This window comes from Microcaecilia unicolor, chromosome 14 (genome assembly GCF_901765095.1).
Source record: "Microcaecilia unicolor chromosome 14, aMicUni1.1, whole genome shotgun sequence".
Classification (NCBI taxonomy): Eukaryota; Metazoa; Chordata; class Amphibia; order Gymnophiona; family Siphonopidae; genus Microcaecilia; species Microcaecilia unicolor.
The window spans coordinates 31,388,812-31,402,605 of NC_044044.1; the positions used below are offsets into that span (position 1 = coordinate 31,388,812).

Consider the following 13,794-nt stretch of genomic DNA (forward strand, 5'->3'; position numbering starts at 1 on the left):
CAAACAGCAGCTGGCAGGCACTTGACTTGAGCTGACCCCGCTGCCAGGAGTCCGTATATGCTCAGTGCTTTTGCACGGGTGAAATGTGGAGAGGGGCCGGTGTGTGGTGCCAGCTGCCATTTAGATGAGCATTGGCTGCCTGAGAAGGAGGAAAGCTTTAGCTGGTGGGGTTTGGGGATTTCCACAGCAAGACTGCACCCAGGCCCACCTGTAGCTACGCCACTGCCTACCCTTATTCCTTATTTGTCCTGTCTGTCCTGATTTAGATTGTAAGCTCTTTTGAGCAGGGACTGTCTTTTCTTCATGTTTAATTGTGAAGCACTGCGTACCACTGGTAGCGCTGTAGAAATCATTTGTAGTTTCGTAGTAGTAACTACCACCGGCAGTAGTTCTGGCTGGAGCGCGCACCATTTCCGGCGGTCTGAGACCGGCGGTAATGACCAGTTACCACCAGGTTTTTTTTTGTTACATTTGTACCCCGCGCTTTCCCACTCGTGGCAGGCTCAATGCGGCTTACCTGGGGCAATGGAGGGTTAAGTGACTTGCCCAGAGTCACAAGGAGCTGCCTGTGCCTGAAGTGGGAATTGAACTCAGTTCCTCAGGACCAAAGTCCACCACCCTAACCACTAGGCCACTCCTCCACTCAGGCCCCGCCTCCATATTGTAACTTTGACATTTTTCACATTGCTTTGAGCTCTATGATGAAAATAACAAATATGATAAACAACTTCTGCCATCAGAGGAAGATAACTAGGGACCCTAACAGATGTCACTGATCTCCACTTTAATACACCATAAAGGCAGGTGGCATCTTATACACTGACAATTTATTGAGGTAGCTTTAAAAGACAATTTGCCAATCTGTTGGTCCATCAGTCTAGAATGGTGCCACCAAACCTCTTTCTTTGCTAGACACTAAGGATAGGACCCCTCCGGAAGTTTTCATCTCAATACATTTTATGCCATGGAATTAAAAAAAAAACAACATGGAAAAGAAAATAAGATGATACCTTTTTTATTGGACATAACTTAATACATTTCTTGATTAGCTTTCGAAGATTGCCCTTCTTCCTCAGATCGGAAATAAGCAAATGTGCTTATTTCTGAGGAAGAAGGGCAACCTTCGAAAGCTAATCAAGAAATGTATTAAGTTATGTCCAATAAAAAAGGTATCATCTTATTTTCTTTTCCATGTTTTATTTTGTTTGATTTCTATTGATAACCTTAAGAGTGGACTAACACGGCTACCACACTCCTCTACTTAAAAAAACAACATAAAATTCCAGGCTGGCCGTTAAGTTGGTTTTTTTTTGCCTCTTGACATGGGAGAAAGAAAGACCAGGTTAACAGAAATATAAGAGCAAAGGAAATGCTACTTGCACGCAGTGAGCTAAAGAATATTTTTTATTAATTGTAAAATGCACACATTTTCTTGATTAGGAGAGCAGTATTATGGGAAGGAGGGGAAGGAAAGGCAGAGGTGCCAAGTTGCCCCAGTTCCAGGCTGCAGATTTTGGGAGAGCCCTACATAGGGCTCCTGAGAAACAAAGCTGAGCCCGAGCAAAATTTCTTTGGGACCCCCCCCCCCCTCCGCACTGCTGCCCCCCTCGTCCCTGTTACCCACTGTCTCTGTGGCCTTGGCCTCCCTTTTGCCGCATCCCGCCCTCTCTCTACTGCAGTTGCAGTTGAGAAGGTGGGATATAGCAGAAGGAAGGCCACGGAGACGGCCTCTGACTGTGAATCGCTGCCAGCTGCAGGATCCTGTAGGTGAGACCTGCGGGGAGGAAGAGATTTTTTTTTTACTCTGGGAGCAAAACTTTTTACCATTCCCGCAGGGCGGTAAAACGTTTTTGTTCCTGTATCCGCGGTGATTGTTGGCACCCTCTGAAGGCCTGGCACCAGGCCCTCCTTGGAGAACAGGCTGGGGAAATTTTGCCCTCCCTGCCCCCACTCTTGGCGGCCCTGGCCCTACCCCATCCTGATGCATTATGGGACTTGCAGCATTGAATTTAAAGGGCAGGCACTACTAATCCCAAACTTCTCTGGGATGTAAGTTCAAAACCAGGACTGTCCTGAAATCTCCAGCCTGGAACTGGGCGTTTTGGCATCTCTATAAAGGTGTTTTCCAGAAACTGAATCTGGGGAGTTTGGCTGACAGGTCTCTGAGGATACAGCCTTCGGCTGTTCCTTTAAGTTTGTTATTGAGGAAACATCTCCAGCGCCTCCTTCAGGATTTTCAGACTCATCCCATCCTGGACAAGAACACAGGTCACTCCTAGAACAGACAAAGAGAGAGAGACAACAAATAAGTGAGGAAGAACAGCAGGAAAAAGGAGGGCGAGAGGGAGCAAGGGTGGGGTGTGGAAAGAAATGGAAAAGAGGGGGATGGGGGGCCACGAGAAGGAGAAAAGGAGACAGAGAGCCCCTGGCTGTAGAGTCAGGGCCAGATGCACTAACTCCAAGGAAAGAGCCCTTCCCTTACCGATCCCTTAGTGAATCAGAAAAAAACGGGCATGCACGAAGGAAATCGCATGCAAATGAGCTGCTCGCTGTTAGCTCATTTGCATGCGATTTCCTTCCTAAGGAGGGGAAGCCAATCAGACAGCTGAGCACGTGCAGAGCAGCCAAGCGTTATGCTGGCTGCTCTGCGCACGCCAAAGACGGCTTCATACACACAGACAAGCTGCGTGTATAATACCCGTCTGCAACCAATAAATTGACGGGTATTGTGCAGCAGAGGGAGAGAGCGGGACCCTAGAAAGAGAGAATCGGGGATCGGGACGTGCGAGGATGCCCAAATCAAAAGTATTTGGACGACCCTTTCGATTATGCCCTCCAGATCTCTCTTAGCCTATCACAGCGCGTTTAGCTGACACCAGTGACAGCTAAACACACTGTGATTGGCTGAGAGAGACCCGGAGGGGCATAATCGAAAGGGACGTCCAAATACTTTTGATTTGGATGTCCTCGCACATCCCGATCCCCGATTCTCTCTGGCGGTGGTCATTTTGGGCACCTTAGTCGTAAGAAAAACACGTCCAAGTGCTCGTCAGGGACGTCCTTTTTTTTTTTTTGAGTGAAGGACGTCAGTGTTAGGCACTTGAAAGGACATCCCTGATGAGCAGTTGGGCGTTTTTTTTCCTACAGATTTTTGCAATGAGCGTCCTCCTCTGCATGGGTCCCGCTCACAGCAGCCCCAACGAGAGGTATAGACCTCCCGTTAGGTTTTCCAGGGTGCATGGGGTCGGAAAACGGCTGTGAATCTGCCTTGCATGCGCATTATAATACTAATTAGCTGATTATAATAACTTTTAGATCATTTGCATTCCGTTTTCGTTAGCTGCTACCGTGACAGGAAAATGGCTCGGAGAACCCTTTTGTGCATGTCTTGTTTTACTACTTGCTCGCTAGCCTGGCTAGAACTGGTTTAAAAACCACGTTGCTGGCTCCTTAAGTTTAGTGCATCTGGCCCTTTTCTAATAGCGGCAACTTTCCAGCCCGGCTGCCTTAGCGCCTTCTCTGGTACCTAATCGACTGACGTCTGTGATGTTCCTCCTCTCGTCATCGAAAAACAACATCTTTTGAAAGGGGATCCCACTTCTCTGCTGAATCCTGCAAAGCCAACACAAGAATCAGAGGCGGAAATTGAGCAGGGCTCGAGTAAGGGTGGTCAGGTGCCCTAGAAAACCCTCAGCCTTGAGCCCCTCCCTCCACCAAGATGATCACCTCAAAGCCAACCCTCCCAGAACAATCCTGTAAAAATGCAGAATTAGACATCAAACTTCATATTATATAGAAATAATGTTGCTTATCCTAGAAATAAGCAGTGGGTTTTCTCAAGTCCATATACTGCAGCGGGACATGTTTATCCACTCTTAACCTAGCTGAGATAATATTTAACCATCTCTCAGACCTCATGTGCAACTTTCTTTAAATCAATCACCTTACTTTCCAACGCTTCCTACTTTCTTACCTATGTATACGTTACATCTTTGCTTTACCCTTCACTATCAATTATAATGTTCTACTACGTATTGTGTTGACATTGTAAATAGTAACTATGCCATACTTTTTATTGTTATTTGAATATTTTTATTGCTTATTGCTCATCTATTCTTACTGTACACCGCCTTCGGTGAATTCCTTCAAAAAGGCAGTAAATCTAATAATAAATAAATGATGACTTATGGCCTTTTCTTTTAGGAAATTATCCAAACCTTTTTTAAGCCCTGCTAAACTAACCGCTTTTACACACATTCTCTGGCAATGAATTCCAGAGTACATGTTGAGTAAAGAAATGTTTTTTCTGATTTTTTTCTCTCTTAAGTTTTATTTTATAATGCATAAAACACACCAATGACAGCATTCAGTAACAAAATACATACAATAGCCAAAGTGCTGGCCAAAATTGGGAATCCTGTGCATTCCTGCTACCAGAACATCTTCCGAGAGGCCATTTTCTATTGTCAAGCAGGGACTGTCTCTCACATATTTAGTGTACAGCGCTGCGTATGTCTAGTGACACTAAAGGAATGGTAAGTAATAGTAGTAGGTCCCTTTGTTAGACCAAAAAAGAGAGAGCTGAAAAAGTGACAGCTCCTGACCCATCAGTGTCCTCCCCAGCTTGCCACCTTCCCTTGGAATTTTGCCCAGGATGAGTCCCTGAGAATGCTGGGACTTCCACTGCTGCTTTCTCTCTGCAGGGATATCCCAGGATGGCATGGGAGGTTAAGGCCAGTGTCAGGTTCTGCCTCTGGTTTCTTACATTCATCTGCACCTTTCATCGGGGAAGGGGAAAGCTAGACAGCTCACCTCTGGAAGTGGTTAACCTTGCATCCAGGATATATCTCTTTCTGTGAGAAGTAATGATCCAGACTGAACAGCTGCAGCAGCTGGTTAGCGCCTTTCACCTCGCCAGTCCTGCAAGAAGATAGCATAGCTGAGCCCGTGCATGGAACCTGCTGCCCCCCCCCCCCCCAGCTGGAGTGAGCTTGGACAAGTTTCTAGGAAGCTACAGGAGAAGGGACACAATACCGGGAGAATTCAGGAGGATCATGGTGAATAGACGTTACCTGGAGGCAGCAGCTATGAGAATCCCTTGCTTATGTATTTCTGCCAGAACCTGAGGGACATCTTTATAGAGCCTGATCAAGCGACCCGTCTGGTCTACAACCGTTCCATCACTGGAAAAGAGTGAGAGCGTACATCAGAGAAATGAGGGAAACTCCTCATTCTTTATTTTGGATCTAACCCAGACTGGCCGTTGTTGGAGACAGGATGCTGGTCCCGGTGGAGCTTTGATCTGAACTGGATGGAACTTTGTGTTCTCTCGTTGTGCAGGTGAGAGGCCAACTTTCAGAATTCCTGGTTTGACCTACTCTACCAATTAGTTGCACCTTTTCAAACCATCAGAGGACATGGCAGCTCATTCCAAGTGTCCTCCACCTTTCTGGGAAGACACATTTCCTACCTAGGGCTGGGACAGAGATTTTAGATGCCCTAGGCCAGGGCTCCCCAAACTGTAGGTTGCGACACCAAATGGATAGTACGTAGTCACGTCATCACAATGCACCTTGGCGTGGTCACAGACAATGCTGTGGCTGCCACCATGGGGTCTCGGTCCAAAAATGTTGTTAAGCACTGCTCTAGGTAACCCTTCATTCTTGCATCTTTCATGCCCCTAGAACCCCCCCCCCCCCCCGAGATGCTCATAATTAAACTCAATAATTATGACCAGTGCATCTTTTCTAGCAAAAAAGGGGCCGGTACTCAAATGCTAGGCCACCCTTCAGGGGTGGGGTGATCACTGAGGGATCCACCCCATAATAGCCAGGCCCCCTGAAACCAGTCACAGAACCTATGACAAGGCAGAATTGGTGTGTAGAGCCTGAGCTCATTCATGAAAACTTGGGGTCCATGGGTCAATTTTAGCAGACAATGGAAAAGGTGCCGGTACTCAGTACCCCCACAAAAAAGCCCTGATTATGACTATCCTATCACCCATCCCTAAACAATCCTGTAAAAACTCATAGACGTCATACTTTTAAACATTGAACTTTTGTTTTCTGTGTGTACACCTAAGAAGAACAATTTCTAAAAACCATTAAATGGAATATCTGAAATTATACACCCTCCCTGCAGTAAACATACATGCCTGATGGTTATTTGAGTTTGTCTCTGGTTGCTCTTTGCTCCCCCCTTTCAGAAGCTGCCACCCTAGATGAATTGCCGAATGTTTAAGCCAGCCCTGTTCCTTTTAATGCACGAGGCAAACATTTTTAGCAGCAAGGAAATTCAAGAGCAAGAGGGGCAGATGCAGAAATACAGGTAGATGAATAATCTGATCCTACCATTGTCTCTCTTTTCCTCACAGATTTAGAGCTTTAAGTCTTTAATCCCATAGGATTTCTGGTTAAGACCCTCTCTCTCTGTCCCGAGACAGAATAACAAGTGGGGAAAGAATGCAGAGCAAGGCTCTTGGAATTCTTTCCAAACCCTCTAAATGCATGTGTATATTTGTCGGGGGGGGGGGGGGGGGTGGAAGGCTAGTGTGTGTGTGTACATTTGTTTCTGTGCATGCGACTTGGTACGTGTGCTTTCCATGGAAAGAAGAGGCTGAAGGAAGCAGTTTGAATGATGCAATTCTCTAATAACTATATTACACAGGCCTCACCAGTGCTTGGCCAGAGGTTCTGTCTCTCCCTATGCAACCAGGGATTCCTCTCGTCCAATCTTAGCCCACTGGTTTTGCTTGCTTGAGATCTTTAGCTCTCTCATCCTGGGGTCCCTCTCCTGGGCCGTGCACATCAGACTCTCACTACTTCTTCGGATTTCTGTACCCCAAAGTGCACAACTCAATCTGTTTTTCACATTATGCTACAAACCCCTCTACTGGGTATTGCTTGCTGACATGAACCAGGCAGCATCACATTGTAAATATGATGACAAAATTCACCCCAGGCCGTGTACAGCAAGAATAATTCCTACTGCCTATGTTCATATAACAGTACAATATAACAGTCACTCGATAGTAACATGAATATGTCGGACACAAAAGCATATGTCAGAAAAAACACCAGAGGAGACAGGATGATGTAGAGACAAACAGAAGTACCTTTCCCATCCTCCCACTCACCTGGTCTTTCTGAAGGGCGGGTCCACATGGGTATCCACCCAGAATGGCCAGAGGGTGTAGTCTGGAAAAAGAAACAGAGAAGGTGGATGGATGAGCATCACACCTCTGCTCCTCCTGTGTCTGTGAGTCTGGTGTGGGTTTGGGGGGGGGGGGGGGGTTTGATGGGTTCTCATACTCACCCAAGTCAAAGACCACCAGCTCTGGCTTCCTGGACATTTAACTATTAAGAGGAAAGAAATGCAGAAGAAGTTGACATTCCCCGCTGGAGATCTGAGAATGCACTTTGCCTGCAAATGTCGTCTGATTATGTCGGTCAACCGTCACTATTTGCCTTCCTCTGGCTCTGCCACCACCACCTCGATTCCTCCACCTTCCTAAGGGGGAAGATCATAGAAATTACCGTATGTGTGGGCATGACCTCTATCATCTGTGTGTGACTCACAAGTCTCTAAGCTTAACTCTTCCGCTGCCAAGTACAGAAAAAAAAAATCAACAACAGCTGATGCTCTGCCTTTCAGCACCTCACAGCATGCTCTCTGGACATGTGCAGTATTGCATGCCTGACCATCCTAGCTATAGCATAGAAGATCCAGGAGTGTAGCAGTCAAGGCCCCATCTCTCCTATTCAAGGCCTTTAGAAGAAACAGGGCAGACTAGTACTTAGGTTACCCCTCTCCGGCCCTCCTGAAAAGTATCCCTAACTGTACCGTGCCCAAGGAAACCAGCAGTGTGATACCCACCTGCTGGAACTGAAGACCGTCTACTTCAGAAAGCAGCTGAAAAGCCTGGCTCTTCTCCCAAACCTTTCACGGCTGTAGTGGCCGTCTTGCTAGTCACTCACACTCATCAGGAGAGGGGACTGCCACAGACCCGGTCACCCAGCACTTCATATGCTGTGGCCAAGACCCCGTTACTGTGGCCCAATGATGTCTATACACCATAGGCTTTATTTACTTCCTCTTTGACAAAATTCACCCCAGGCCGTGTACAGCAAGAATAATTCCTACTGCCTATGTTCATAGAACAGTACAATATGCCCAGGTTAGGACCATATGTGAGGGGGTAACAACCCCATCTGGGAAGCTCTGCTGTAACTGACACCAACTGCATATACTGTACCTGAACATGTATACCCTAGAGGAAAGGAGGAACAGGGGTGATATGATACAGACGTTCAAATACTTGAAAGGTATTAATCCGCAAAAAAATCTTTTCCGGAGATGGGAAGGCGGTAGAACGAGAGGACATGAAATGAGATTGAAGGGGGGCAGACTCAGGAAAGATGTCAGGAAGTATTTTTTCACGGAGAGGGTGGTGGATACTTGGAATGCCCTCCCGCGGGAGGTGGTGGAGATGAAAACGGTAACGGAATTCAAACAAGCTTAGCCGAAAGTGGGTGGCGGAGCAGGTGGGGGAAGAAAGGTTGGTGGTTGGGAGGCGAGTATAGTGGAGGGCAGACTTATACGGTCTGTGCCGGAGCCAGTCATGGGAGGCGGGAATACCGCTGGGCAGACTTGTACGGTCTGTGCCCTGAAAAAGGCAGGTACAAATCAAGGTAAGGTAAACACATATGAGTTTATCTTGTTGGGCAGACTGGATGGACCGTGCAGGTCTTTTTCTGCCGTCATCTACTATGTTATGTACTTAACTGTACCTACAATCCTTCTCCAAAGGCTTTGTCCTGTTGTTTTCCCGACAAAGAGGCATATTTTCAAAGCACTTTGGGAGGCTAAGTTCCATAGGTTTCTATGGAACTTTGGGAGGCTAAGTGCTTTGAAAATAAGCCTCCAAATATCCTAAATGCATGTTCCTTCTGCTGCCGTTGTACGTTACATGAAACATCTACAGTTGCTGACACTGCATCAGAGTATTCATATAATGTAATCTGCTTAGTTTCACTAAGTCTACACTGCCATTGGTTATCGTAGGTGCCAGCGACACCTGTTTGTACTGCCTTGGGTGGATTTCTTTGTTAAGAAAAAGCAAGGGCAGGGATCTCAGGAAGAGTGTGGATTCTCCTGATGATTTATCCTGGGTAAGTCTAATAACAGAGCAAAACAACGGGACACATGTTGATACTTTAAGCCATACTTCAGTTACGTAAAACACAAATGTGACAGGATGATAATTACACATAATGTTTTGATAAATAAGTGGCATACAAGAAACAGAAGTCTAGGAACGAAGGAAGTTTGGTTTGACGCTTAAAGATTATGGTTTTGTGCTATATACAGGCATGGAACCAGTGTGCATTAAAGCTGGAAAGTTCTGGGGTCTCTCTGCCTTATAGAAATGGGTTCACAACATACATAGAGATAGTTTGCTCAGCAGAGTTTCAATTGGTACCGTTACACATTAAAGTTATTCTACTACTGGCCGGCTTTGTCAATGCTCTAATTTATGCAGTTCAATAAACTTTGGAAAACACAATTATTTGTGACTGCATTTTGGTAACTGTACATGGATATCTCATTTTATGCTGGATAATGTTATTCTCTTTTCTTGGTCTGTCATTTTTTTTTTTTTTGATTGTGAATGAATGGAGGAGCAGCCTAGTGGTTAGTGGAGCGGACCTTGATCCTGGGGAGCTGGGTTCCTCCTTGTGATCCTGGGCAAGTCACCTAACCCTCCATTGCCCCAGGTACAAATAAGTACCTGTATATACTATATAAACCGCTTTGAATGTAGTTGCAAAAACCACAGAAAGACAGTGTATCAAGTCCCATTTCCCTTATGACATCACAATATCAGACGTGAGCCAAGTATCGGGCAATCAAGCCATTGTGACATCACTGATGAGGTTGGCTCTTATTGGTGAAATGAGTGGAGGAGTAGCCTAGTGGTTAGTGCAGCGGACTCCGATTCTGGGGAACTGGGTTCAATTCCCACTGCAGCTCCTTCTGACTCTGGGTGTCACTTAACCCTCCATTGCCCATGGTACAAAATAAGTACCTGAATATATGTAAACCGCTTTGAATGTAGTTGCAAAAACCACAGAAAGACAGTATAAAGTCCCATTTCCCTATTTGAGATTTTACACGGAATGTTGCTAGTGGAGGAGTAGCCTAGTGGTTAGTGCAGCAGACTTTGATCCTGGGGAACTGGGTTCAATTCCCACTGCATCTCCTTGTGGCTCTGGGCAAGTCACTTAACCCTCCATTGCCCCAGGTACAAATAAGTACCTGTATATACTATATAAACCGCTTTGAATGTAGTTGCAAAAACCACAGAAAGGTAACTTCCCACTTTTATGGAAACCACCTAGTCATAGGTGGTATACAAGTTTTAAAAATAAATACTACTACTACTACTAATTTCTATAGCACTACCAGACATACACAGCACTGTACACATTATTCCTTAACTGGAAGTGAAGTTGGTGCATAGAAAGTGAGTAACACAGTCTGCAGTGAAATATCTTTATTTGCAAATGAGAACACAGTGCCCAGGACACTACAAATGTACAACGAAAAAAAAACAAACTTGCAAACAACACAGGTTCATTCCATCTAGGGAATCAAAACAGTCTCCCCTTCCACCCTACTGGGAAAAAGAACAAAACCCCCTCCCTTCCCATGTTTCCCCAAGCAGAACTGAGCGACGGGGTGTGGTGAAATGTGCAAGGTCTCGTGGGTCTCCCTGTCACCGTCGAAGGCCCCCCCTCAATGCCAGCACCAGATGCAGCACAGAACCTCCCTGGATCTTGTAATCCAGTGCCGTCTTCTCATCATTCCTGTGGAGAAGGAAGAACAGAAACAGTGAGAGGAACAGCAAAGGCAAAGTACTGTTGCCCCTCAACCCAACTAAACCACCCACATCTTCCATGCCGTCTCACGATACCCCTTCTCTCATCATTTACCACATCCCCACCTCCTTCCTCCTATTATCCTTTGTACTTCCCCATCTCCCTCCCACCACTGGTGCATACATTTGCTTTCCACTATAGATGAGCCTCTGCTGCTGGGGAGGGATCCCTTCTTTCTCCTCCACACGCTCCTTTATTCTCTCCACCTTAAGGAAAAAAAAAGACACAGATAATGAGTTCACTGTGTAAGTCCTTTACTACCAACCTACTAGGCCTTAGTGGTGCATCTGCTACCCCAAAAGCTGTGCCAGACCCGCTGAGTCACTATGCAATGCCCTCCTTCCCGTGCAATCAATGACTCCCGGGTTCAAGTCAAGGGGGTTTGGTTGAGAACCACTGACCTAGGCTACTCCTTATCAGTGAACACCCAGCCAGTCGATTTTGCACAGAACTCAGGAGTTGGGTTGGTAAAAGATGTACCAACACCAGCTTCAAAAGAAAACTATAATATGTGGTAAATTTATCATTTTCTAGATATATTTTTGTTCAATTTCTTTGTTCAGACTTCAAATGAATATATTTTTTGTTCAATTTCCTTGTTCAGACTTCAAATAAATATATTCTGTGGTCTATTAGTCCTAATTTTGTACATAAATATCCTGCGTTTCTGTAATTAATCAAATTTCTCTCAGATTTACTATACATAGTAGGAGTCAAAGATTTGGTGTAGTGACTTCACAGCCCTGTTTATGTAAGTCAAATTTGCATATTTTTTTTTTTTTTTTTTTCCTGCTGTGCTGAAAAGTAATTCCCGTCCCCCCCTCCCCCCCCAAAACCGGGGAGTTTTGCTGTGAGGAAAGGACAGCAACAACTTGACTAGAGTGGTTAAAAAAATCAACTGTTTAGACAAGGGGAGTTACACTGTGCACGGGAAGTCCCACACACAGCCAGTACGCCAAAAGGCTTACTTTGCTAGCAAAGGAGAGTATTAGCACACTGGATCTATCAGGAAATGTCACCAAAAGGTGTGCCTGCATCTCCTGCTGTCTCTGGAGAGATATGCATACAATGGAGGCAGCTCATACAAATCTCTCCCATGTGTATTCACTATGGAAAGCCTGAAAGCCATATTTATTATGTCTGGTCTACTGTACTTGGGAAGTTTTGGACTTTTAGTGGTTCATGATATCATTGTTTTGCCTGTTATTGTTCAAGAACTTGTTTATTGATTGTATGTTACTTTTAGCCGCTGTCCTGAATAAGGGCAGGTTAGCTGCTCTTTGTCATCTATCAGAAGCTGCCACGGAAGGTGACCACCTTGTCTATCTAATGGTTAAACCAGCCCTGCCCTCTTTCCCCAAGATCTAATCCACTAGCTGTGTCCATAACTTAATTTCTTCATTCCATAATGCTTGCTATCTTGTTGAGAAAGAAGAGGATTTGAGGAGTTTACTCATGAGAGAAAGAGATATCATTATTATGAAGGGTGGGGGGGGGAGAGGAGGAGAGAATCTTGTTAAGGTTTGCAAAGAACCTAATACCTTATCTGTGGGTTCAATATCAATCTCAATCTCCTTGCCAGTCAGGGTCTGTAATAAAAGAGAAAAATATATAATTCTGGAGGTAGGATCAAGATCCTTCCCTAACTTGACCATATAATTTATAATACCTTAAAAAAGTAAACCACTTTCAACTAAAATTGGCAAGGTATTCTAGAAATACACAGACACTGACAGTATTTATAACCTGATTTCTAGGGAAAAGCAGCAAACAATGAATAAACATCTATCCCTCCAAAACAGCACTGTTGGAGACAGTAGTGTGGTTGCCATGTTGAAGTTGCATGCACAGAAATAAATCAATTTAAATGCATTACTTTTTACTAACATTTATTTTTGTGCTTTGATGGAGATATGGCCAAAATTCCCTACCCTCATCTCCTAAAGGTGCTCCATCATCATCCTGGAAGCCTCCTAGTTTAGTTAGCTAAGTAATTTTTCTGGGGAAAAAAATGTAGGCCTCTATTTAGCTCAACTGCATTCTGAGTTTTAGTTTTAATAATTATACCTTAACTGCAGAGAACATTTTTCCAGCCTGCAGCTGAAACCAACTAATCAAAAAGTATGGGAATGTGTGTGCTTTTAATCATATGCAGCAGAAAATGTTCAAAAAAACTGGTGGTGTTCATAGGCTCCAGCCAGCAGTTATGATTGCAGAGATAGCAAATTTCCTGGCTAGAGATTTTGGGATGGTCCTGGATTGTTGGCCACTCCATCCTGGTGCATTATGGGACCTGCAACAGTGATGTCCATAGACAGGATCTGGCACTACAAATCCCACACTGCTTTGCGATGCAAGTTCAAACCCAGGCCCAGCCAAAAAAGTTTCCAGCTTGGAACCTCCAGAAAACAAGGCAGCTACAAGGGCTGAATCCACACTCAGAGCTCCCCATGATCCTCCCGCCGTGCATCATGGGAAACCAAGCTATGCACAACTAGCATCACCCAGGAGGTTCCCTGAACTACCAGCCAGAAAACTGGGAAAAGAAAGACTCACTTTCACTTTGATTAACATCTCTGCACCGGCTAAGAAGCTCCACCACTCCAAGGCTGCTGCAGCTACCGGCGGATTAACACAGCACTTCCGCTTCCGGAGACAGACACACCACCACTGCCCCGCCGCAGCTATGTGATGATGACCCTGAGTCCAAATCCCACCGCCTGCACGAGCACAGACAGCAGCAGCACCCGCCCCCAACCAGCTTAGATTGATCCGCTCACTAGCCTGCCAAGTGCCTGATTGGTTCAAGTCGGTACTTCCGCCCCCATCAAAGGAGACCGGATGCGGGGCATTT

At 45.4% G+C, this 13,794-nt stretch overlaps 2 protein-coding genes across 2 annotated transcripts; both read right to left on the reverse strand.

The window, feature by feature from the left end:
• Positions 1 to 1,386: 1,386 nt before the first annotated feature.
• Positions 1,387 to 7,538, reverse strand: LOC115458367 (magnesium-dependent phosphatase 1-like). The gene is made up of 6 exons (XM_030188277.1): positions 7,315 to 7,538; positions 7,136 to 7,196; positions 5,073 to 5,183; positions 4,813 to 4,920; positions 3,527 to 3,612; positions 1,387 to 2,275 (listed from the first exon to the last, which is right to left on the reverse strand). The coding sequence occupies exons 1-6, from the start codon at positions 7,349 to 7,351 to the stop codon at positions 2,199 to 2,201; spliced, it is 480 nt and encodes a 159-aa protein (XP_030044137.1). The 5' UTR covers positions 7,352 to 7,538; the 3' UTR covers positions 1,387 to 2,198.
• Positions 7,539 to 10,540: 3,002 nt separating this feature from the next.
• Positions 10,541 to 13,711, reverse strand: NEDD8 (NEDD8 ubiquitin like modifier). The gene is made up of 4 exons (XM_030188278.1): positions 13,497 to 13,711; positions 12,482 to 12,529; positions 11,064 to 11,146; positions 10,541 to 10,868 (listed from the first exon to the last, which is right to left on the reverse strand). The coding sequence occupies exons 1-4, from the start codon at positions 13,512 to 13,514 to the stop codon at positions 10,778 to 10,780; spliced, it is 240 nt and encodes a 79-aa protein (XP_030044138.1). The 5' UTR covers positions 13,515 to 13,711; the 3' UTR covers positions 10,541 to 10,777.
• Positions 13,712 to 13,794: the final 83 nt, after the last annotated feature.

What these genes read in the sequence shown, in the direction of transcription:
- LOC115458367 (XM_030188277.1), bottom strand. Translation starts at nt 7,351, where the DNA reads ATGTCCAGGAAGCCAGAGCTGGTGGTCTTTGACTTGG. An exon ending in AAGGTTAACCACTTCCAGAG is followed by an intron (nt 3,613 to 4,812) that starts GTGAGCTGTCTA and finishes TTGGCTTTGCAG; the next exon opens with GATTCAGCAGAGAAGTGGGA. An exon ending in CACAGACGTCAGTCGATTAG is followed by an intron (nt 2,276 to 3,526) that starts GTACCAGAGAAG and finishes TGTCTGTTCTAG; the next exon opens with GAGTGACCTGTGTTCTTGTC.
- NEDD8 (XM_030188278.1), bottom strand. An exon ending in ATATTGAACCCACAGATAAG is followed by an intron (nt 11,147 to 12,481) that starts GTATTAGGTTCT and finishes TTTTTCCTTAAG; the next exon opens with GTGGAGAGAATAAAGGAGCG. An exon ending in ATCTATAGTGGAAAGCAAAT is followed by an intron (nt 10,869 to 11,063) that starts GTATGCACCAGT and finishes CCTTCTCCACAG; the next exon opens with GAATGATGAGAAGACGGCAC.